Source organism: Ptychodera flava, chromosome 5 (assembly GCF_041260155.1).
Source record: "Ptychodera flava strain L36383 chromosome 5, AS_Pfla_20210202, whole genome shotgun sequence".
NCBI classification, from domain to species: Eukaryota; Metazoa; Hemichordata; class Enteropneusta; family Ptychoderidae; genus Ptychodera; species Ptychodera flava.
In genome coordinates, this window is record NC_091932.1 from 6,802,349 (window position 1) to 6,829,086 (window position 26,738).

A 26,738-nucleotide genomic window follows, 5' to 3' on the forward strand; every position below is an offset into this window, starting at 1 on the left:
TAAAGAATTATTTTTATACATGATCTCGTTTGTGAATCGCAATTGTCTGTTTTTATTGTATATATTGTATTTATTGTTTATTTTGTGTGATTGTGCTTGTATTTCTTTTTATGTCGAGCGGAGCCTGTAATTGGGATTTTATTCCTGTTGGTCTTCCGAATAAATAAATAAATAGATAAAAAAAAATACTTATAGATCGCACACGATACAAGGGAGTTAACCTTAGTTACACCTGGTGATAGTGATATCGTGTCGAGGTTTAGTGACGGACAGGATAGGAAGCATTAACAAAACACGCGCTTTTGAAAAAGAATCGCGTTTTGTCTCTTTCATGTCAGTATTACTTTATATAACACTTGCAATTATTTATCTCTACAAGACAACATGATGAATGCACACATTCATCCTGTTGATGTACACATTCTCATCCTTCGTTCGTTCATTTATCATTTATTTATATACTTATTTATTTATTTACTTAATATATATTATATATATATATATATATATATATATATATATATATATATGTATACATATAATATATATATATAATATATATAATATATATATATATATATATTATCTATTTACATAAGGGTTGCTGGAGAATTGATTTTACAATTTCATCTCTACAACGTTGTTTCGTGAGTCGCGAGACTCACTCATCAGGAGACTAGACTGGAGTGAATATACATCCAGCAACCCTTATAGATCTTGCTCTACTTTTATATCGGACAAGTCGAACCGCATACTTCGTATTCATTATCGCATTTATTTATTTACTTATTCTCTCATCATACTTTGTCGCCATAGGCGATAGAAAGATTATATCACTCACATGTGGAGACATATCCGCCTTGTTTGGTTCTTTGCAAGAGGCGACAGCAGCATCACTAAAAAACAAGCAAGTTAGTGAAATTCATCTCTGCATTCCAATTTTCAGATTGGGTACTCAACGTGCCTTGGTCAATTTTTTGCCATTTAGGAGCACAATAACTTGTGAAACCCTTGATAATGTGTTGACAAAGTAGTGAAAATTGAAGCTCCGTCACATCAGGCAGTTCAGCAATAGTCAACTCGGGTAAAAATAAATGTGGTAAGAAAGCAGTGTTTGCTACCCACCGTGACTACACATATCACACTGACAGCAATAAAACATTCCCACAGAATTGCTAATTCTTAACGTCAGTTTAATGCTGATAATGAAACTGGCTATTTCTTTGAAAGAGCTCTTCATAGAAAACAAAAAGAAAACAAACACACACCAATAAATCAATGTACTCTCTGAACAATTAATGTTCATGACTTTGTTTTGATAAACATAACTTTGTTTTGTAAGTTACAAAAACGTGTCACTACAGTTAAACTATCAACAGTTTTGGCTTTTTAGCTTCGCCGATTAGCGATGAGACATTCTAGGTGCTTTCAGCACTCCCCCATGTAACAATCCAAAAAGTACAATACTCGCGTAAGGTACTTATACAACCGGTAATGACGATACAAACAAAATATCTGTCGACGGTCGAGACGATAGCTAGTCTGCATCTTTAAGTTATTACATTTGTATTCTACATGATTCAGAAGATACAATTACATTTACATTCATTTTCATTAAATTACTGAATATCAATTTAACTTATATAAACATTGTGACATCCAACATTAAAACTTGAGTATAAAGTTCTTCTTTCTTCACTACAATGCATTACTACTGTCTATTGAAACTTGCATGAAGTCATGTGACCGTACGATTTCCATATCAATGAGTCATATATTCTTAATTACTATTAACTACATGAAAAGCGCACAACACATGTGAAAAATGTTAATTCTGATTCTTAGTTCTAATTGCATACCTATTTTTGAAACGGCTACGATCTTCTTTTGAAAATGACTGCCTATCAGCAATGGAAACAATAATAGTGTCAAAGCTCCTAAACATATACTGATTTTAAGTGTCTAATATCACGATTGAAAAAACAGTTGATACGAAAATTGGAAGTGATAACTCACAAACAATAGCACTGGCCGTTGATGCATGGTATACGGTGATATCCCTTTCTTAACTATAAGACTGAGAAATAAACTTACAGTAAAAACCCGAGTATATCGATGCAACCCGAACCAGCGGAGTGATACTCGAGTAAGTAAAAGTAGATCTGACATGACAATTCCTTTAATTAAGATATGCCATTCACATCTGCATCCTACCATTAAAAATGTCATTCAAAGGAAAACTTTCTGGTAACTTGCCGCTTGTAACATGAGGAGTTTATAAAAAGTATACTGTTTTTCTACTACATAATCGCAACAACGAAAACCACAATCCGTCACGACCTAATCAATCGATTGCATGTACGAACCTAGTATCTAAGAACACTTTTTAAAAACTGCTAAGCTTATGAAACTTCAAAGTGTCGATCGCATGATGAAAAATACTACACTGTACAATACGACATTGTCAATTAAATTTAAACCGCATTTTGAATGAGAAATGAGTGTAAACTGGACTACCTATCATCGAGTATAAAGCTCAACAGAGAGTACGTTTTTGTCCTTTCAATCAAGGATTGCAGTCGCACATCATTGTCACTAAGACAGGTGGTCAAACTATTCCTATAACCTTAAAATTACAATTCCTTCTGGCATTAAAAAACGGACAAAATGATATTATGGTACAAAATACCTCATTAACTTTGTTAAAGAATCATGGAAATCACAAATCATTCAGTATCATCGCTTCTTCTTGACAGGGAAATGATTTTGCTATACTGAACAACGAAGTCTTCTCACACAGCAAAGAAAGGAAATTAAAATCTGTACAATATTCAGCCATGTCGCCCTATGAAATATCCTGTGTCAAATTCAATCGGACACCATATTCAAGAAAGGAATCACCATACAATATTGTGCATTCTTTTTCAAAGATTGCTGAATTTCGTGACCTAGGAGTGGATATTTCCTTGAGTCGGTTTGCTTTCTTCTCAGTGAACAGTACACCTGCTCGAAGCGGTTGTTGAACCCTAGACGGAGAACTATTGACTCGTGAGCGATTTTTGATTGCAATGGCGCGTAATTACGGGCGCCAGAATAAGAATTTCAGATACACGCATGCGTCATTTTTGACCTACAAATTTAATATTTCTGGTGTTTCAGTCCTTGCACCCCGACATAAACTAACGGTTTTGTCGGAAATTGAAGACCGAAATGTCATTGCTTTGATAATAATTTGCTTTGTGGTAAATATTACTATGAATAATTCTATAGGTCAAAAAAGGCGATTTGTCAGTTTCAGAAATACGCACGATGGTGTCTGAGTTTTGTTTTGTAAAAACTCAACATAGCACAATTCAGTGTAGGTGTGGCTTCGATTGTGATTTAATTGGTAACGAGGTGTGCTAGCAATATTCATCCACATAAATATGCCTGCAGCGTACAAAAGTAAAAAAACAATGGCAAGAGTTGTATTTCAGATAAAACAAAAGAAGCCAGCCTTTTGCGAAATTAAACACCGGGAGAAAAAATGTGGCAAGACTTCGCTGTCGGTAATAATCGTAACCATCTCGTTGAGTTTCCGTAGAAAGCAGGTGTTGAAGTAAAGCTGTGTATATTCCAACAAGTCATTCACACGTCGGTGTATTTAAACTCTGAAAATAATAAAATAGTTTCCATTAGAATATAAACGAAATATGAATAGCATAGATATCAGTTTTCTCTTTTGCGATTTGTGAACCGCTTTAAGTATTATTTATGTAAAGCGGTGACGGGGCATTCTAATCACGTTGTATAAGGGAAAATCAGATGTGTGCTGAAGCTTGAATAATGGTCAGTCAGTTTACATTATAAGATGCACTTCATTAACATGTAGAGATGAAGTATGCATTGGTTTTAGATGGCACTGTATTCAGAATGCCTCGTTCACTACAAATTAACCGACTGCTAGACAACATTGATGAGGTTTGGCTTCAGTTAGAGTAATTGTTCTGTACATTTTTGCGTACCTTGTTTTTCAGTCTGGGGAAGAAAGTACACCTTGGAATTGTCATTTTCTTCTTTATTAGGAACATAGGTAACTGACTCTTTCACGGGTATATTGTTTCCATGATTCAGGTTGTTGTTGTGTACACCATGGTCGTTCACTCGCTTCTTCCGAACAACGACACATGCCACGACAATTATTACAATGATTACAACCACCACAGCGCCGCACGCGGCTGCAATCGATATCATTTGAGTCGACCAAATGCCCTGGGTCTGAGGGGCGTATGCAACTGTCTTGCGGGAAGTCTGTCTGTCCTCTGAGGCTGGAGAACTAACTAACAGGGTTTTGTTTGTTGGGATTGTCGTCGTCGTTCGGCCCACGCCTCCATGTGTTGTGCGCCTGGTGGTTGTTCTCAAATTCGTTGTACTCAAGTTTCGATGTGTTGTTGGTGGTGAACTAATTGTGGTTGTCTGTTCTGTGGTGGTGAAGAATTCTTGGTACTTCAAATAACCTACATCGTAGACATTCGCGATATCCACGGAAGTTCCGATCAGTACCTAGATCAGACCAAGATAACAATTCAAAACATCAGTTTCAGAAGTTATTTTGACTATTTTGCGGTTTAACTGAAATCATTATGACACCTAAGTCTATTTCTTAAGTCCTATTATCCTGTCTTGTAATTTCTTTCATAGAGTTACTACAATTCAAAAGATAAATTGTCAGACATGGTTTTCTCTAGGTTTAATATCTAGATGTCAACTTTGCTTTTTAATAATACTTTGCAACGTCAGATATGGGGAGCGACAATAAAATGCAATAATGCAATCAATATTACAGACTACTTTGAACCTAGCGCACCGATGAATCAAATAACTTCCTATACAACAGATACAAAGATCCATACACGTAGGTAGTCACAGAGGGCAGCTAGTTCGTTAGCTGACTGTTATAACAAATATCAGTCTAAAATATGAACGAATGTTTCATGTTTTTTGACTTCCTTTTATTTGTGATCTTAGACTTCGTGCAGTAGTAGTGTTAGAAAGATAACTTTGATGCACATACCTGTACAGGATGAACGCTGAGTGTTTCATTGATTGACATTGGCTGGCATTCCAGGAATGTTTGATTGATAGAGATGACGTCACAGAACCCGTCACCGACTTCGATTTGTAAGTATTTCATCTGAGGACCACAGTCAAGCCGTTTGCCCTGATATGAAAAGCAAAAAAATATTGGTACACGAATAAATATTGCTACAGTACACTCTGTTTTATGTTTTGGATTTCATAGACGACGCTACTGACTTTATAAAATTCCAGCGGCATTTTAGCAAAAACGCTAGAGTTCCGAAATGGTTAACATCTGGTAATGTGTCGTAGCGAGGTGAATTTAAATTATTCAATTTACGTAAAGAATTTCTTCAACGTAATCGCCCGACCTGTACAGAAAGAAAAATTCGACTTAATGCGAAAACGTCTTACTGTTATGGTCATATTGTCCGTCGGTTCTATCGTTAGTATATCGTTTTCTCCCTTGAAATTGTCGAACACGGGGTTCCTTGCTATGGTGAATGTATTGTCCAGTGTTGCAGCAATATTTTCAGGTTGCCATTCTTTTACTCCGTCAAATGTGAATCCAAATCCGAATTGGACGTTCTTCCCATCGGTGGTAGCGGATATCAAACCACACTGCCCATCGTCATAGTTGACATCAATGTTGCTAGGGAGGTCGATTTTGGGTGTTGGACATTGCATGAAAGTTGGAGTCTTGACCTCACAGGGCTACAGATGAAATAGACAAGACATTGTGAGACCCTACAGTCACTCTAAATAAAAGATGAATAGGTGCCGATGTCAGACGGTTTAATCGCCGTCAGTGTCATTTTATAGTAGTAGTAGTAGTAGTAGTAGTAGTAGTAGTAGTAGTAGTAGTAGTAGTAGTAGTAGTAGTAGTAGTAGTTGTTGTTGTTGTTCATGTTGTTATGTTGTCGTTATGTTGCTTTTGTTCATGTTGTTGTTGTTATTGTTGTTGATGATGATGATGATGATGATGATGATGATGATGATGATGATGATGATGATGGTGATGATGGTGATTGTAATACTGGTATCGCTGTTGTTGATGACCTATATTTCTCACGGCAGTTTTTAATTATTCTCCTGGTCATAAAACTATTACTATGACAACTTTATTCAAGAAGAGTGTCAAACGCTCAGCTATGGACCTGTCAGCCCTGTTCAATAAACAATAGCGCTAATCGTAAATGACGTCATTTTTCTCTCATTAATATGCATAAATAAATATTTGTCCGCATTTTCCGCATAAACGACGAAAATAAAATCTGCTAGTGTTACAATGGCTACCAAAAGTCAAACTAATCTGTATGAATTTATGACTCAGCATACAAGCTTCAACAACAGCCCCGCATGCAACGACAAAATTTGTCCGAATTTTCGGCAGCGTTGTCCGATGTCGCGCGAGTGCAGCTATATTTAGTAGCAAACCTGAAATGGCCATAAATAGTATTACATGTATACTAACCGAGCTCCATTCTGCAGTTTGGACATTATTCTCTGTCATGGCAACGACAAAGTTTGGTCCAGCGACGGTGTCCAAGTTTGTACCAACAACGTCATGTAGAAACCCTCCTCTGAAATGTAGACATCGACCAATCGTCAATACTTTTTGAAACCACACCTTCAAAGGTATCATTTAAAAATCCCATGCCAAAAAGTTTGCAAATTATAAACTCAAAGCGGTGACCTTAGAAACACACTCAACTACAATGCAAACTCTCTCTCTCTCTCTCTCTCTCTCTCTCTCTCTCTCTCTCTCTCTCTCTCTCCATCGATATACCACCATGTATCTGTCATGTTTAAAATGGCAGCCTTTGAAGGATTGTTGATTTGCCTTGACCTTTGTAAGTTCCAATACAAAAAAAGGAGAATATTAAACTTGTACTAGTCCCAGATAAAGTATAATAGTCATCAATTTTAACCCTTGAAAATACGTCCCTATTTACAGGCCCGCTCTGTGAGTGGCCAAGAATTGCCAACATATTGGCGTTAAAGCGAGAAAAGTACAACAAACCATTGTATTATGATGAGCAACGACTTTATATAGATAGCCATATGTATTAAAACGTATGCGTGTTCGCCATAAGTTTGTTGGTATATTATTCCGTTCCTACTCCCGATATAGTCTGAGACTGGAAAATACTGACATGTGCACACACTGTATTTGTGCGTGTCTGCACCATACACTGCATTCTTCCACTAAATTAGCACAGAGAGCACAAATATTTCATCGATTTCTTAAAATCGTAAAATATGACGACAACTCACCCTAGGAATACTCTGGTTGGACTAATCTGCGAGACTGTAGGATCCTCTGTGTATGTGTACTTGTCACGTGATTCGGCAATGTACTCCAAGTCATTGCCTTTGTAATTGATAGATATAAGTGATTGGATATTGGCATCTTGTACCGGCGATGTCTTACACTGCAACTTGGTGTCAGTCGATGACTCCCTATATGTGAACAAATCGTAAAGGAATCGATGCGATATCAAATCATATTGCTCCCGGTTTAAAAAATGGCCGATCAGGCTTTGACTGAAATTCAAAGTATGTTACCATCGCAACAGATTCTGTGAGCGAATAAAACCAACCGAGCGATTTAACGCATGGTCCTGCCAGTAATACGTAATAAAAACCAACTCTGTTTTTTTAAGAGGAAAATGAGAATGATATGAATGATCCGTGTTAATTGCGAATATTGGATATATCAATGTTATTTTCAGAAATAAAACAATTCCAAGTAGTAAAAAATTATAAATCGCAATCAAATTAATTGATATACATGTTATGAGGAGTTCAACCAACTATGAAATCAGTCAAAGGTCAGTGCTTTTCATACGCAATGATAATAAATATTTCCTACCACAGTTGCTATATTTTAATGGGTCAATTGAAATCATCAGTGACGTAGAACAAAAGCTCAAAAATAGACCAGTTTTGGAATTTCTTTTGTATGCATTTGGCTTTGCTCATTTACAGTTTAAATAAATTAACTGATTAAAATGCAAACATCTTTTCGATACAAATTTGAAAGGAAACAAAAACTGAATGGTTTGACTAAACGCGATGGTTCGCATTAACTACGTCAAAGCCATTAGACCTATCAAACACACACTCTACTTGTTTAAACTGATGAATATTTGCAGAAACCATCACCTTTGTGATGTGTCAAAAGAATGGGTATGGTTACCATGGTTACTTCCTGATATGAACAATAAGCGTTGATTTCACAAGTGATATTCACTATGACTATTTGGATGTAGATATACCACAAACACTTACATTGTTTGACAAGGTTGGTCACCAATCACTATTTGCGGGTCAGACCTGAAGAGAAGATCTGTTCCTAAGATCTCAACAAGAGTTCCTCCAGACATCGGTCCCTTTCTTGGCGAAAATGTTTCGATCGTCGGGACCTAAGATGGACAAAATATACTGTTACAATGGTGGATCGCTGCCGCTGCTGAGGCTAAATATAAAAACTATATGTATGTTCGCTATTCAAAACCCTCTGACTCTGATTTCGCATTTTCAAATATCACGTATAATATTGCAAAATTTTCTGTTTTTTACGAGGTACAACCTTTTACAAACAAAAAAGAGACACATTAACGACCGATCCAATCTACCTGTTTCCTGAGGGCATGTTAACCTAATCACATGTTATATTTTGTGTCTAATGATGATGATGATGATTTTTATTATTTGAAATTATCTCCCATCACCTGGTAAAAAAACTGTGAAATATGTCTCCCCGCTAGTGAAAATTGCACGTGTGTCATATCTGTTATGCTCGACGTCATCAATTGTGTTGCACAGCTGTTGAATAGCTCGGTCAATGCAAGATAGATGGGTCCTCTGTTGACGTTTTTAATGAGCGTGCTCGTTAAAATTTAGATTTATTAACGTCAATTGTGAAATGAAATGTTAAAGTGTACGTAGACGCTGCCGTCATGGCGGCCATTTTCAGATTAGAAATATTGTCATGTTATTGGAGAAACATTTAAGGATGTAATCATAGGGTTGTCTGACAATCGCTGAGATCAGCAATACTTATGTGATAAGCAGTGTCGTTTGTTATGCTTGGCCGCAACTATCTCACCGAACGCACAACCTCAATACCACTCCTTGCCCGGCAACATACACCAATGAATAAATGACATCACATGTAACTCTTACAGCTTTCAAATCCGCCGACGGAATCTTAGTACCGCAAAACTGTTTTTGCTTCTGTCACGGCTCCTATGCCTGCTTACGAATAATGTACATTGATTAAAATGGCGCAATGAGTTAACCGATGGCCTTACCCTCCATTCGAAATTTTCTGTTGACGTCAAACGCATCCGGGTGTAGGAAGGGCCGACCCCAAGTAAAAACTGACCGTAAACGGGGCCGTCTAATGGTCTCTTCTGTGATAATAAAGTGCAGCTAAAGGAGAAACTGCAATAAACGAAAATGAAAAATAAGCTTTGTTTAATATCAAGATGAATTGAGTGCGAGCATAATTGTAGACATACCTAGATAATTTTCATATTATATAATTATTGATCGCTACCATACTTTCCCTGACGTTCTGTAGCTTAAATTGCGTGTTTCATTAGCATATTGTGAAATCCCTCATAAATAAATGTACACTGCACAGTTCAACACTAGTGTCCCGATCGAGTTCCGTGGTCGTTCAGAGTACATCATTTGCACGTGTGATCACAAATGGTGGGGGGGGGGGGGGGGGGGTTAACTCAGTGGCATTCATGGGTGAATAGCTCCACAAATAAATAAAGAAAGCAGGAAGAAAACTTCAAGAAACACGTCATTCGTTGCAGAATGGTCGTCTTTCTATCCAGGAAATGCAATCGGTTGGAAAAGATGTTCTACGTTCTTGTCTTCAACATTCTCTCTCTCTCTCTCTCTCTCTCTTCTCTCTCTCTCTCTCTCTCTCTCTCTCTCTCTCTCTCTCTCTCTCTCTCTCTCTTTCTCGTTTTGTAAGTTGAGTTTTGTTTAATTTTTGCTGAAAAGTGTGTCCTCTACCACAGAGTTTTGTACCCACCCATTATCGTCCGCTTGGCACTGCTTAGCTGGGTAGGTGACGTTAGTGCAAGGTACATCATCAACGAACACGCTCACGCTGATCAAGGGTGTTTCTGGACTGGCGAACGATCCAGTCGGGTCAGGGATTATACTTCCACAAAAGTCAAGGCTTGGAGTAAGCAAGGTTGAAGTCGGATTAAACTGTAATGGGAGAAGAATGGGATTGTAATTGATAGCAACAGGTGGTTTTGTGTGACTGTAGATCACTTGAAACAATCAAGAGCGAGAACCCTCTTCAAACACTCCACTCTACTTGTATTAAAGTTGTCTGTGCGAACTACACAAAGAAGAATATCATCAAAATTTGGTGATCATTACTCACATCAGTGTACAAGAGACGAATTGGGAGATCAATACTCTATGGCCTCGTAAAATAGAGTAATTTGACGATTCTCGGCATTTATTTTAATTTGACGATTTTACGAGAATCGGCTGCCGTTATAGGTTGGGTGTGAATAACAGTCGCCAAGGTATAGTATATATTTTCGCAAAGCGACTCAACCTTTTTGTAGGATTTCATTTTTACAAAGTGTACGGTGTGCGGTAAAAAAAGCTGTCATGATCTATGTTGTCACTGCCAAGACGTTCTACAGTGTCCAAGACACACACGCCATGCAGACTTCCAGACGAACGCTCGTTTCTTATTGGATTCCTAGGCCCTGCGTATTTACTGAACACCGAGTGGGCGTACTAGAATGCTTGAATTCATTCTCAGCGTCCAGTCTCTATCAATAGCTTCGTTCATCGATTTCACAATGTACTTTAGGGATTTGTTTCCTAGATGCTAGAGATTCGGAGTGAATTTAGCTTGCATGCCAAATTTGGTTGGGTTGTTTGAGAAGGGTTCATAAGTTTTTGTAAACAAACTATAAATCTTAAATTCATTTTGGTGCAAACATCTCCTAATACAAGCCGTTAGTAATATTATCCGATAAGTTAATTAAGGTAGTATGCACCTCGAAAGTGAAAGACTTCAACTTTTGCTCAAACTTTCCCTAAGGAATCTTTCAATCATTCTCTTTCAAAATCGAGAATAAAAATCGGAGGTCACTTTGCAAATTTTGGTACTAGGGAAACAAATAACCCAAGATTTACGGATATTTACAAATTAAAATGGCCGCCCTCCGAATTTCGAAAAACTAAACCAGTGAAAGGTTTTCTTAAACCAAGGGCTTTAAAATAACCCCCACATGTGGTAGATCAGAAAAGAATTGTAAAAGTCTGAGAGTCCCAATATCTGTCTGTGAGCCGCGTTCTACCTCAAATAATTCAATTTTCAGAGCTTGGATTGTTATGGATCAACCCGAATTTGTTTGACAAATACGATAGTGCGTCATCTTCCTGGTGAAAGTTACTGATTTACGAATTCCGGTAAAAGTATGAATTGTTTTGCCTGGACTAAAAACAGATACCGATGAAATATTGCTCGTCAACATTATACCAGATGTTTAACTCATAGCAGCATCAGCTATAGTAAGTGGCCTTGATGTATTTATACAGAATTCTAAATCGGGAACGCACCACTTAAATACTGCACTGGTAACCAATCTTAATTATTTGTTTTGCACTTAAAGCGACCCCTCTTTCAATCCAAGTAATTGAACTCACTATGAAGGAATGCACTTTATTATTGACCCTGAATTTTCGTTGAAATAGCCTTGACTGAAATCATGGATTCCTATACAATTGTGAGCGACGTATTTCACTTGCCTTCAGTGAATAGTCCGATGAAATGACGCCATTTTGAAATCCACAGAGCGGTTCAAGGTCGTCATCCTTCCCTTCGCTGGTCTCTGATAGAGCTTGTATCCACACCAGACTTTTACACTGTGTCTCTAGAGTACATCTATATATGTGTTAAATAATATCAAGGAAACCTTTGGAATATGACTTTCCTCTCAATAATATAAAACAATGTCCAATATTTGCCACATCTCTGGATCCCATCAGTAAGATTATTTGAGCAAATACACACCGTAATAATCATTTAAATTCCTCTTGTAACTCGCAAACTCTAATTAAGTCTGGGTCATTTCTGTTGCCATAGTGTTACATATTTTACAAGCACGTTCAATGTGTTTTACGATTTTGTCAGCGTTTTCTCGAAGGTGACGTTGTCAAACTTTGCCTGTCCGGCATTTTCACGATCACAACACCACCCGCAGGTTAAATCTTGAACCGAGGATAATGTCGTAATATTGAGCGAAATGGAACTACAGTGATCTTGAAAGAACAGGAAATCATAAGACCATAATAACATTATGATATATTGTATGCAGAACCAGACTGGACTGACAGTATTTTATCGAATGCATAACGTCAACACGTTGACTATGGACAAGCACGATATCTGCAAAAGGACGGTGCGTTGCCCTGGCAACCAAAACTTCGGCTCGTATTTTAAGAAGAAAATAACACATAACACAAATGAAAAAACTCAAGCTGTCATTTTGTTAGGGCTATGGCGAACGGAAATGTTGGATTTACGAGGTAGGAATACGTAAATAACATGACAACTGGATATGAATTTTTGATGAATGATTATGTAAGGTGCTAGACTTACGTCGTTTCCTGTGCACACCAGCCACACAGGGGATTCTCTGACGTTAAACATGAATTGCATGTTGTCAATTTGCCGCATTCCCAAAGAATTCGTTTTGTAACAACGGATTTCTGTGACCTCTGTGAAAGAGAAATAACAACCGTGAATAATGTCACCATGAAAATCATACTTGCTGAACTTTGACACGAAACGGAAAACTTTAAGAAAATCAACCTTCATTGGGATTTTTTTCAATATACTGATCCTTGACATACCTTCAGAGATTTTAGTTCTAATCAGCGACTGAGCAATAACATGGTGGAATCTATCGCAAACTAGCGCATTCATCTTTACATAAAATCGATTCAAGTTCGACTGTGCGAAAGAGCGAATCTATCATTACAAACTATATTATTCTATTCGACGTTTTCTGATATGAGATTGATCGAATATGTGCGGGAAATCCAGTCTAGTGACGCAGTTGAGTAGGTTTTTCAAGGTTCCTCGGAAAACTCTCTCTCTCTCTCTCTCTCTCTCTCTCTCTCTCTCTCTCTCTCTCTCTCTCCTCTCTCTCTCTCTCTCTCTCTCTCTCTCTCTCTCTCTCTCTCTCTCTCTCTCAGACACACACAAGTGTCTTGAACTCTACTCCTTGTAAAGGTGATTCTTTAAGGTCGTGATGTTGTCAGAAATCCATTTCAATATAAAAACGTTTTTACTGCTGAATTCTTTGACTTTAGATATGACCATTTTAAAACTAAGCTACATCATCATTCCCCTGTTCTGTAATTTTAGTTATACATAACAGCAAGAAAGTAAATGATAACCATCATCATAATCATTATCATTATTATCATTATTATCATTATCTAAACTTCTCGTTTGAATTATAAAATTTCGTTTGCGGGATTTCGAATTGTAACGATAAATTTGAGAGTGCATCGAATGCAGCATGTTTGGTTTGTATTCATTGCTGTCATATCTATTACATGAGACTGGAATTAATGAAATACCAATGACTTGCAGGAATAGATATAATACCGTGGATTCATCTCAAAACATTCAAAATTAAGTATCAACTTTTGCCATGGCTTCTGAATCTAAACAGCCGATCTTTCACGATGACATGTCCCAACAAGATATAGAGGTCACGGCCAATCAATCTACATATTTGATTCCTCGATCCCTCTTAGAATATCGGAGACAAGAACGTTGCCTCAATACTTTAAAAGGAAATGCCAATATTTGGACATTCCATCGGAATAGCCTGATAATTTTTTAAGTTTCTCATGGAATCACAGTGATTCATCATCTTACCATAGTAAATCAATAACAAACTAACAAACCAATATACTGTGCAAAGTGAGACCTTTATGAACTCCTATCACGGTACAAATCGAGTCTCACCTTACTGCGGTCCAATGTATACACATGGGTGTTGTCTGGATGCAGTCTGAATTCACCCTCAATTTCGTTTTCACAGTTGCTATCGGATTCATCGCCGGCAGCTACTGGAATTGTACTGGGCACAATGGGCACCTGAGAATTCACAAATACAAACTGGTGTTATGTTCTAATGTACTGTGGAATCCTGCAGTATGTGGTATGGCTACATGACATAAAGTTTTATTACATTACTAACATTACTATAGAGAAGAAGCAGAACCGTGTCCAAAATCTCCCGATGAAAATGTATTTATTCTTCCTGACATATTTAAGGTCGAGTAAAGGAAACAAACACGGTGCAGAGAGATCAAGGAGCTCGGAGCATAGTCTAGACCAGAGCATGATTTCAACGAAATAGTCATTCCCACCGTGGGACAAAAGAATATTGCACCCCGATGATTCTAAATGGCGCGGGTTAATTTGTTCCTGATATTTTAAAGTTTTAATTGCACACATTAAATGTAGGTCCGTTTGATCGACCATTAAGATGTTAATTAAATTAAAAGCGGGTCTGTTTGAACATAGACTTTATGTTTAAATTGCAAATACGGGGGGAAAAGTTGCGTTCATAGACAACAACACTATTAAACGCTAGGCAATTTCAAAATATTTGTAACTCCTAGTAAGACAGTAATTTGAGTTACAACAAAATAATATCATTGTGCAACATAGTATTTTACTTAATTGAGGTCTTTGTGCAATTTTACTCACCGCTTCATATGAGTCAGTGACATGTTGTCCGTCGCCGTAGACGAGAATGGAATGCCCACCTGTACTCATCATTGATGCAACTCTAGCCTTTTTGTTGAGACCCCTCAACGCTCTACCAACCACTGGTATAGCCACACTGCTCGATGTACTGTCAAGTCCCGTACACCTGCTTCGTTAGCTTTATTATATGTCTGGGTTGTTGAAATGTAAAAAACTCCAATGTAGCTTAATTGTTGGAATGATTTCAACGACATGAAAGTCATGCAAAAATCTCAAAATTTATACTTTCCTTATTGTTTATTTCACCAAGTCTCTGGGTGTCGTAACAATTTTCACTATGTAGATATTTTAAGAAACTAATGCATGTTATAAAACAAAGCGGTTCAAGTCTTGTAAATTGGTGAAAGTACCTTTGTCAAGAGGACACCTTCACGCAATGAATTTAGCTATTGGCACAAGGCAGACTGATAAAAAGCACACGTTACAAGTCAATTGGAAAGAAGAAAACAACAAGATAAAGCAAACGTTAGCACTGGTCTGTTAAAACGCCCAACGTTGCAATGCTATAGGGCCATACTTGGCGTCTAACATCATTCATGAAACATTTTCGCTTTGGAAACATATTATGATTGTCATCTGCCTCGAGGATTAACCTTTCCCGATTAAACGGAATCTGACCGGATTACCGAGAAAATAGTTCGGCAACCGGAAATTTTAGAGACATCAAAATACCAATATAATACGATAATTCGACGAATTGGTGACCTTTGACCTGTGGACGCACCCGCCCCTATCCTTAGTATATATAATGCAGGTCAAGAGAGATAAACGAGATTTTTTTCTTTACGGCATTGTTGGGTTGTTACCCGTCTTTTGTCCAGTCTACTTCCTTTCTATTGAAGTAGAAAATCCGCGACATAGTAACCTGTAATTTGGACATGATTAATGGCAAGTAATAAAGTATGCTAGCAAATAGAGTCTTTCCTGTCTAAAAGGGGAATTGCGAAACTTTTGACTGATATCCGGGTCATTCTACGGAGTTATTCTTAAAGGTCTATGGTGACCACAGTGAGGTTGATCAGACAGAAGACGGGTCACCTCAACCAATAACATTGTTCTTCTGGTTAATCATTGTGATTGATCCAATGTTATTTTCTTATTTTATTTTATTTACAAATGGCTTCTTCACAGAAAAGCTCCAATGTCCGGCGATTTTCAATGATGATGATCTAAATTCTTTGAGAGAAAGTTCTGTTTGACAAGGCAACGATCGAATATACCATTGACCGAGAGCGTGATGTCTGATGAAGATTGAATGCAATCATCTTATTGCATACGTCATCTGGAGATACATTTCGTATACACACTTGAATGATGGCAGTAATTCTGCATATCGTTATAACTATTAATATGTTAGTTATATTTAGATATCCGTAGATTTTTTTATAATATTTTGATTACTTACATTTGACATACATTGAAAGGTTTCTCTTTCAGGATCTGTCTCTTGGGCCATACACGATTCTATGTTCTCGACGAACGAGCTCTCAATATCGGACATTGTGACGACGCACAGACATCGGGAAGCAACAACATAATAGAGGGCATCTTCACCCTCAGTTATATTCAGAGAAGAGGCCAGAGCAACGCTGATTTTCGCTGTTTGCGCCCAGTTCATTCGATCGTGGGACTCTGAACCAAACTTGTCTGAACCTTCCAACACTGTACTGCAATTGCATCTCAGTGGTACCTCCATGTATGATTGCTGTTTGTCATCGTCCGCACAGACGCGTGATATTCGTAACTCCCTCCTTTGTCCGGCCGACTCGGTTTTCTCAAATGAGCCAACCGAGTAAACGTAACCGTTATAGTCAAATCCATAAACAAAAGCAACCCCTAAGACATTCGATGAAGGGCCTGGCGTGTACAATGCTGTAGACGTGTCAACATCACCAGCGACGATTCGCAGTGATCTATTGTTATATCGCCCATCATATTCAGAGCTCGTTGATTCTCACCAGAAAGAAAATCCGCAACGCGTTGTCCGATCGGGCAGAGTCCATCATATCTATCATACAAAGTATTTACATTGGTGCAATACGGACCTTGCAAGGCCGGGCCCTTGCTTTTCAGCGTCCACACATCGTGTTGCGTACATCTACCATTGGAAACACAAACGATCAGCACATCTTGTTGATCGTCGAGCGCTAAGCTTACAACATTTCCTTCAATAGTAAGCCTCTTTCGATTTTCCAAGTTACCGTCCTCTTTGTATATATACGACACATCGCGATATCTGGTAGCTAGGTAAATATCTCCATTTCGCTGGTCGATCTTGATGTCTGTCAAGTAACCACTGAATTGGGTGGCCAATGACGCCGTGAAACCATAGCAAAACAGAAGCACACAAAGGCTAGCTTTAGGTTCCATTGTCCTGGTTCTACTATCTCTGCCAGTGGTCAGTGGTGGGACAAACAGCTGGTTTAAAATACTTCATGGTCTCAATGCGTTTATTGTTAACACTGGCGACCGCAACTGTGCCCTGCAAATAAATGCATATTGAGACAACGGTCAAATGCGAGAATATTAATACACCATAAACAATACGGTCTTCAGGATTTATTATTCATGACGTAGCATTATTATCAGCGAATCACTTTACTCTCCACTACTATGACAGTCTAACATTTTGTCACTATTGGGTCAGAACTATTTCAAATCATCTTCATTTAGAAAATATTAGTAAAGAAGACTGAGACTGAGAATATGTATTTTACTAGCAGTAGATGTACGTGTGCCGTTGTCATGTACTCGTGATGCACTGAGGACAAATAATTTCTCTCCCTAAGATATGTGACATCATACTACGTGTAGGTCAGACCGTCGACACAGCATAGTTGATGACAACAGAATCTTTTCACTAAGGTTTCTGGCTCTATAACAATCACTTGATTGTAAAATAGCATTTCGTTTGACATTTGACATACACATGTACTGCCGAGACAGTAGACACCGACCAGGATTCAATCCACACCATTTAGTGACTATTTACTCGATATTTTCCTCTGCTTGACAAATCAAGTCCTGTTACCTATTAAGTGTATAATTGCTGATTTGCGTTCGTCACTGACAAAATTTCAAAACCGTCAGTTCATTGCCAGGGCATATATATGGCTTTACCGTTATTACATTGTCTTACCAATGAAGGTGACAAGACAATGAGTGCAAATTAAGCGTGCCTGTGGCGACTGGGTTTTCATATGCTAATAGCGGCCTGTATTGACCAGCTCCGTAATGTACGGCACTGGCATTTAATAGAACCCTTCACGCTCTAATTCATATAATGAGCTTGATTGTCATTTAATGGTGGGAAGACAGCTGTAGTAAACAAAGATCAATTCGATGTGTAAACTGGCAATAGCTGGGCTAACATCTATTCGGTCTTTTTTATCTATGAAGTCAATAGTACCTCCATGGATACAGTATATTGATAATGTATCATAGCCTGGTCACTTTCGACTCCCTGATATAATCACTGAACCACTCGTGCACAGAAGCGTGTTTACGGTCATTTTGCGGTTTCCATTTTATTTTTGTTCTTCTTTATACCGCTTTGGACCACTACTTTATAGTCTACTCCTCTCTGTCCCAGTACATGTCACTCCGACTGATTAAAATCTATGAGATGTCGCGTAAAGTCTCTTCAAATGTTGCTGGGTCAAATGATCACTGTTGGGTTACGTTGATAGAGAACAAGACAGACCTGAATATCAGCATGGTAATTGTCAAATGTAAACAAAGAATACAAGAAAAGAAACGAACCAAAAAATTCCTCACAACAAAACAAAACTGGCTAAACATTTTTAATCAATGGACGCTTTAAATGACAAAAAATGTTGTCTTCAGACGCGTAAGCCATCTGGACTGTGTATTGTCGCTTGACAAATAGAAAGCCAAGACTTGCATTTAAGCTCAAGGTCAACTAAAAAGTCTATTTCCAATCTATTTTCCAATTTTGATAGTAAACTATCGATTGCATATGCCTCATTCTAACTTGATATGGCTTCAACAAAAATAGTTAGAGTACAAAAAAAACAAAAAAAAACACCCAAGTGTAATAGTTGTTTGCGTTTACCAATGTTGTGATGTCCACAGTATGGTGTAAGTGTTGGTTCATTTGGATGACATCTCTAAGCTGTGCTTATCAACGGTTGCTATGGCATGCAACTCCATTGCAGACGTGATGAATAACGCTCATGTGTCATTAATATCTTGTCGGAATTTCTAAACCACAATTACTAAAGCTCAATTATCGCTATTGTTTATAATTATCATATTCACACTGAAAAAGTAGACCTGCAGAAATTTGCAAATGTTGTTTCTTTATTAGTGTGTCAAACTATCAACATCCTCAGTAAAAACAATTGCATATAAGCCTAGTGTATGACATGTGATAATATGAGTCCACAGAATTTCTCCGGTGCCGCCGCCCCCCCCCCCCTCCCCCGGAGTATGCCAACCGGAGGTTCAGTGCGACCGTGATCAATTCGATCTACACGAATACATGCTTAGGACAGTCAGAATACTCCTTAAAGCGACATCAGCTTCAATTTATGATAACATATTCGTTATTTTTGTCTGGGGAACAAATATATTTCCTTAGGAAATTCCTCATGGAAATACAAAGCTCAAAGCTTGCTTACATAATGCATGGTGTACAATACATGATGTTATTGTTGACAAGCGAAATTTGTCCAATATTACACACATATGCCGCATCCGACATAATTCATGAGTAGAGATTGAAATTGTATTCTACAGACAGAACGAAATATTGGATATCAAATATAATGAGAACTGGTCAGGTAGCTTTGAAGTGCAACAAATTCGTAAAAATGTCATGATGGCTTACTAAACTAGCTGTTGAGCTGTAACCATAGACAGTAGTTTCTACTGTCTGTTTCCACGTCACTACATCATAGTGTTCTGACCATGAGTACTGTGAAAGTCCCTACGATAGACTCACCGGTAATAAGAACTCCATTTCAAGGAATCTCGATGCGATAGAAATGGAAACAATGTTAAAAGGGGGAAATCGCTTTATGCACGACAAAAAGCGCCTTATGAACAGACAAAGGGAGTAAATTTTTTCGCATTATCAGTAAGTCCACTGCGTAGATCGGCTCGATGGTGCCGAGACCAATGGTTGGAAAATGACGTGGCTAAGTACCGGATTATGTGACATTTGGTAGCTTAACCATCAAAACCCTGCCGTGGCCGATATACTCACTCATCGGTCAGTCCAGTAGCATGGATGCTTCAGAGGATTATACGCACTAGAAGTGGATTTAAAAACCGCCAAGACAACACTGCTAGACTGCTAGACGAAAAATGTTATGGTCGCTGTCCAATTAGACGCATGGCTGGATAAAGCCAGAGTGACCAAAATGAGTAAACATAGTGACCTTTGCCTGTTGCAGGTTTTTCACCCCTTGTTGACCGTTGGACAAAGACAGGGCAGTTCAACAGCAGCAACCACCTATTGAACCTTATTGGCAATTCTGTTCTACACCGAAGTGCCCCGAAGTCAACAACGTAAATAGAAATGGGTTTACCAAGGTTGTCACTACAATGTAAAATGTAAACCTTGTCTTACATAAGAGGTAATACACCCGGTAATATCACTCATCTTGTCAAATGAAGGGCTACATCTATCCAGGATGACCTTAATGCCAGCGTGGGAAATCCGTAAATGTTGCCATAAATAATGTTACAAGTCGTGTTCGATTGTATTGGGATTTACCTATGGCTCCCTCGGTATTATTTCATTCTTAGTTTACGTGCCTAAGCATGATGTGCTTGGAAGCGAGAAGCCCTGTTACAAAGGTTGGGAGGTAGCAATACGCAGACAGTGTTGAGTCGAAAATACATGCTCCAAACATCGATCACAGTAATGAGGAAAGCAATTAAGCCAATAAAGAGTGAGCCAGCAGCTGAATGTTAAACACTGACTTGATACATCGAGCGAAAAAACAAACACACAGGTAATACTGGTACCTACCTGGTAGTACAGGGCGCTGTAATGTCGAATGACTCTTTCTTTTCTACGAAGTTTGACCAGAGGCACAAATTACGTCATGTTTACTTGACAAACCACGTGACAGTTTTGGATGTAAATATGCATGTAGTGATTTACGGCAAGCGCTAAAAAGTGCACCGCTGGCGTGGTAAACATAGCTGGCTCTCTTTATGAGGCATTTATAAACTACGCTGAGTCCAAAATACCACGGAGTTCAAACTTTCTCCGTTCAGTCGCCTTGCGCGTAGGTTTTCATTGTCTATACTTAAGGTGAAAAGTCTGTTAAACTACTCTTTCCGTTTAATGGAAAAAACTTCCTTAGAACAGAATGGTCACTGGCGCATAACTCCGTACTCTCTACGATGGCGTGTAAATGGATGGATATTGTATATCCATGCTATTATAGACGTGGATTGTGACTATGAAACGAGGCTTTAGGTTAGAACCATTTGATTTTTTTTGGGGGGGGGGGTATGGAGGAAATGGGTATGGGAGCAAATTTTTTTCCCTGTCACAGTGACAGCAATTTTTTTTTTTCTACTGTCAGAGCTGCATCAATTTTTTTTTCAAATGGAGTAGCAATGCAATTTTTTTTTTCTTTGTCATCAAGTTTGTGATGCGTTGTATATAAGGGAGCCGTAATTATTTACGGCCTGAAACTCAGAAATTTCAAGTGACACCCCCCCCCCCGTCAACCATGATGAATTTGAGTAACTCCCCTCTCTAACTCTGAAATTTTGACTGATCCCCCCACTTAGAAAAGTTAAATACAAATACATGTATTTGTAAAATTTACAAAATACAGCAATTTACAGTAAAGACCTTTGAAATCCTGATGTACTCTGCTAGACTATCATCAGTTATCTCATGATGGTTCAAAAAAGGTGAACCCATCAAAATGAAATTGCAAGTCACAATAAAATAAAGATATAAAAGCTCATGTAGTATCTAACCATATAATATATTGTTTAATTTGGATGGGTATTATGACAAGGTTTTCACTAGGATATCTGACCGGGCAGAATTTTAAAGTACAGGGGGAGAACACGCGAGAGGCTTAGGGGGAAAGTGTCACAGGGGCTTTCCCGTATCTTGCATGGAAAGTTTAAGATATTGATGTGTGCAATGGTGCAGTCTGGTGCTATCTGAGAGGTGTTTTTTAATTTTTTTTTTTACTAAGTGAAACTGTTAGAACACCTCAAGGGGGAGAGCACGAGAGGGGGTTTCCCCCTCTCGTATTGGAAATTTTGGGAAATTGATGTGTTTAATGGTGCAATCTGAGAGGAGTTTCAATTTATTTCGCCAAAATAAATTGAGTAACCCGTCCCCCTTCTTCCTCTCCACATTTTGAGTAACGCCCCTGAAGTTTTCAATTTTTTTAGTTTTTAGTGACCCTCTTCCTTGTATTTCATTACATTTTGTTGTTCCTCAATTTTCATTGTCAACTTGTACATCTTCCTAATATATTTATATTGAGAGAATACTATATTGATTTTAACACTAGTTATTGACTCCTGTCTTGTGTTTTAAAATTTTCACAATTTACAGAAGTCAAAAGTCCCCTTTAGATAGTGCCTATGCCATTGAGATATTGCAACAGAAATCCTGAAATATGATTTCTTGGGTCAGGAAAGGGAAGGAAAACATTGAGTGCACTGAGGTGTAAGTAGACCTATGTAGTGCATGCTTATATCATAAGTGCTGGGAAAAGAAACATAAGAATTGCTTGTGGTAAAAACATTTGCGCCGCCTATGGTGGCGCGCCGGCAAAGAATACATGAGAATAGGGTTTCCAAATTTTGCTAATTTCTGTGCATTGTGACAATTTTTTTTTACTTCTGTCTGTTATGACAATTTTCTTTTTCTCAGGGCATGGCAGGATCAATTTTTTTTTCTTCTATCTCACCTGGCGACAATTTTTTTTCTCAAAATCCTCCATACCCCCCCAGAAATCAAATGGTTCTCCCCTTATCTTTGAACGGCTCTTTTACGTATATACATGTAATACCTCATAAGATACTATTTTTCGCTATTAACTGAGCAAGTGTTGTTATACGCCTTTTTTCACACCTATTTTGGCCTGTATCAATTCAGTGGTCAATATTGACACAACGGTTCTAACATAAATGACTGTACAGTGGAATTTATGGACGACGGGTCATTTAACCTTGCTCAGTGCCAGCCTGTACGCTCCTTCTAAATGTGAAATATAAACCTACTCCTCCATGTCATTAAAACATCAATTATTCTTCTTACGACTGCTGCTGTACCTCATATGCTTTCTGCAGAGGAATTCTAAGACTCTTGATCTGGGTTTTTCAGGGCCACCTTGTCATCAAGTCATCAGATAAACGTCTCTCAAGCGATAAAATGTATTTTACGACAATGAACTATACCACTACCAATTTTAAATCCCGTTTAACCTTCACCTTTCCGAAGTTTTGGCATGCAACTAGAAATATTGTCAACATCGATCGCTATCAGTGATAGACACCGCTCTGCATGACGGTAGAGTTACCAGTGCCTTGGTTGGTCAACACTTCAGCCAAAACAAGCACCAATGTTTATTTGATCTGAAGTAACCTATCATGTACAATGATCAGTGTCGACCTTTGTGATGTATCCATGGTGATTTGAATAGGTCCAAGTGTCAGCGGCGTTGCACTGTTAAGAAAATGTACCTGGTCGATACATTCATTTCAAGTATATCACTTTGAACAAACCAAGCAGAAACTGAGAAAGCGATGTTTACAGAAAACGAGTAATAATTCTCTTTTCCTTTGAAGAAAGTGTTTATGCTTAATTTGCCCCTAAAACATTCGTCAACCTACACCGACAGCGTTCCAGACTGCACGTCACATATTATGTACAAGTTCTAAGGGTTATCAAGAAGTACCTGTCGGTTCGGCATCCAATTGCAATTACAGTTTATATTGAGTCCACCATCAAACAACTGTAGTATGTTTGATTTTGGGGTCACGACCTGTTCAATCACATGGTTTTATGAATCGAATCTTTGTTCAAGTAAAACTTGACCTCCTTCAACATCTACGCATGACCCAAATCAGGTCACTCGAGGTTTTTGAATTTATTTTGCATTTCAGGGTACGACCACGGACTGAATTATACCTGTCCGTCTTACAATTTCACAGCTGTTAGTCTCTAAAGTTCAGTAACAGGACCGGAGTCTTTGTGTTTCATTCTGAGACTGAGAGATTTCTGTTAAAGTTTGCACGATTGGCAGATGTACATTTCAGGAAAGGGTTTGACACAGCTTTATAAATTGTTCACGCTTTCATCGAACTTACCAATAAAATAATCAACGGCAATACTTCATGTAATCCTAGGCATGTGAAGCTTGTCTCCAGATCGACCAAGATTGTAGTCGCATCATCATACAAACGATGTCTTGTTTTCTAAATTGGTTACCAACTTATTCGAGGTATAAATTCCTCGTGTCTACGACTCTTGTCTTTCGATGATCAGTCAGTCACTTCTGACAATCCGATAGCAGCCTTGTTTTGCGTCACACTCCTTCTGGACTGGTAAATGATCCGGTGAGTATGTTGACAGGGCTACGTAGAAATGCCAGACTACAGAGTCCTCATTCTACATCCACCGTGATCGTACACGTCCATCCGTGCAGGGAACGATGCAAACTTATCCCCTGTGCTAAGAACCGTGAACAAAAACGAAAACACAAACTTCACGGCAACAATAGGGCCTCCCCTAAAGCACTCCACATACCAGAGCAGTTTTACGGTATTGTTTCATATGAATGAAATCTTGTCGGAAATAAACCTCGAACACGAACTGATCGTAAACAAGAACCGCTATTGAGCTCTGAAATCGTCTGTTGGGGCCACACACAGCAGTAGCCTGTTTAAATTCAAATGAGATGTTTAATTAGACTTAAATCAATATCTTAGACCAAGAGCACCAACCTTTAACTCATATCTCAGTTTACAGAGCCACCAAACGATGTAGTTAGTTTTCCATCAACGAAGGCAAGTGACAGAGACATATCTTCACAATGGTAAAGATCAGAGATGTTCCAGGGCGTGATCCGTCGTTCTGTAAAAACATTCCTCAACTGTCAAAGGACATGATGACTTTAAGACATATTTACTTAGCCACCCTCTGTCAAGATGGCTTTTGAAAATCTCCAGTGCGGAGTCATAAACTATTCCACATGGCTAATATAAGGTTTATGAAGGATTTTAGTATGCTGACATGCGCATAGCTCTCAATCAACACAGTTGAATGTATCCGAAGAGTTCGACGGTCTGCAGAAACATTCCTCAACGTAAGCTCTTTCCATGAAATTTTCGATATTATTAGAACTGTTTTTTGTTTATATCGATGATGGATCTTGAACCAAGCATTACAAAGTGCTGCATCTTCTACCTCTCCTTGCTAAAACCAGCAAATTACCGTCTTGGGTTTGTTTGCGAATTAGTAGAATGATAAGTATGAATCTGCATTTGCTCTGACCTCTTTGAATAGATTTCTCATTTTATTTCTACATTGCCCAAAGTTTGAATTCATCTATAACAGTGACATGAAAGAAAGATATCAAATGATGTCTTAAAACAACGGAAACAGCAAAAGTATCCATGGCAATATTCGCAGCTGCAGAGAATTAACCCTCATGTTTCATTGACATTACTTCCAAAGTAAAAAAGGGTTGTTATTGATGGGCTGTCCCACGCTAAGTTGAACACGAATACTGGTTCTCCTAACACGGCATAACGGTGCAGGGGGTGTTCTAGTGATGTGTTCAAAGCCACCAGGTGACCACAAACAGCGGTTAAAGTGCCCCTGGCTCAAAACGGCTGAGAGGTAATTCAAAACAACAATCCATTCAAATTCAAAACGCCAACCATGGAAGAAGTGCGGGTTTCTGTCCAACAGCTATGTAATACATTCCTGCTTGTAGTGAATTGCAAGCAAGTTGTTTGGCTTAAACGTTTCCACCTCGGGGTTGAAACTGTGTGAATTACACACTCTTTTGAAATGCATGTTACTGAATTGCAAACATAAACGATTGTTGAAAAAGACGTACAATATAATTGTGATTGAAATTTCTACACGTTAATGTGAATAGTTTGTTTGCAAGGTCAGACTGGATGAATGCAAGGAAACCTGCAGAAATGTTAAGTAGATCGTTAGAACCAAGGCTTTCTACAGGGACTCCCACTAAAACACTCACGATGCAGAATATTTGCCCTGGGGAAGCTTTGTCGGTCGCAATGTAATGATTCAGTAAACGTTGTTAGGACGGAAGGCATTACTGTGAACAGATGTGTTAGATCGACTTGAAGCGTCGATTTTAGGAACCAGGGAGACGTGACAGATCATAGAGAGATAGTGGGATATAATGTGAGAACGTGCACCAGATGTATGTATAAATAAATAGAAAAACAAATCGTTGAAATAGAGACACATTATACCAGTGGACTGAGAATAGGACCGAGACAGACAGATCAACAGAGCCTGGACGTACAAGTTGTGAGAAGATCTATATGCAGAGCAGAACTTCAGACATGGATGAAAGCTGAGTTTAAATGACAAAGATGAGTTCACGTAGTTCTCATTTCAATACACTTTATAAAAGGTTGATGAGGGAAATTGCATCGTACAATGGAAGAAAACATCATCCGCTCTTCCGAGAAAAAGTGACGGCAGGACTCAGACTTCCACTTTTGGTTTATCTTAAAATCGCAAAAAAGTTCTCATGCACAGCAAACACTTACTAAAATACAAACGCTGAACTTTCGGTTTTCTTTCACCCGTGTCTCTCAT

At 38.3% G+C, this 26,738-nt stretch overlaps 1 protein-coding gene across 5 annotated transcripts; it reads right to left on the reverse strand.

Moving 5' to 3' along the window:
- Positions 1-1,172: 1,172 nt before the first annotated feature.
- On the reverse strand, positions 1,173-25,153 carry LOC139132866 (plexin-A3-like). 5 transcript variants are annotated; one of them, XM_070699219.1, is made up of 15 exons: positions 24,242-25,153; positions 16,320-17,396; positions 14,855-15,045; positions 14,105-14,236; positions 12,722-12,840; positions 11,869-12,004; positions 10,118-10,299; positions 9,378-9,510; positions 8,353-8,486; positions 7,336-7,521; positions 6,533-6,641; positions 5,473-5,772; positions 5,054-5,200; positions 4,005-4,542; positions 1,173-3,650 (listed from the first exon to the last, which is right to left on the reverse strand). In XM_070699219.1, the coding sequence occupies exons 3-15, from the start codon at positions 14,924-14,926 to the stop codon at positions 3,628-3,630; spliced, it is 2,211 nt and encodes a 736-aa protein (XP_070555320.1). In that variant the 5' UTR covers positions 14,927-15,045; positions 16,320-17,396; positions 24,242-25,153; the 3' UTR covers positions 1,173-3,627. The 5 variants fall into 5 exon arrangements, with proteins under 5 accessions (XP_070555320.1, XP_070555321.1, XP_070555318.1 ...); XM_070699220.1 differs by having other exon boundaries at positions 24,878-25,028; XM_070699217.1 differs by lacking the exon at positions 24,242-25,153 and adding an exon at positions 20,916-21,149.
- Between the last annotated feature and the right edge of the window lie 1,585 nt (positions 25,154-26,738).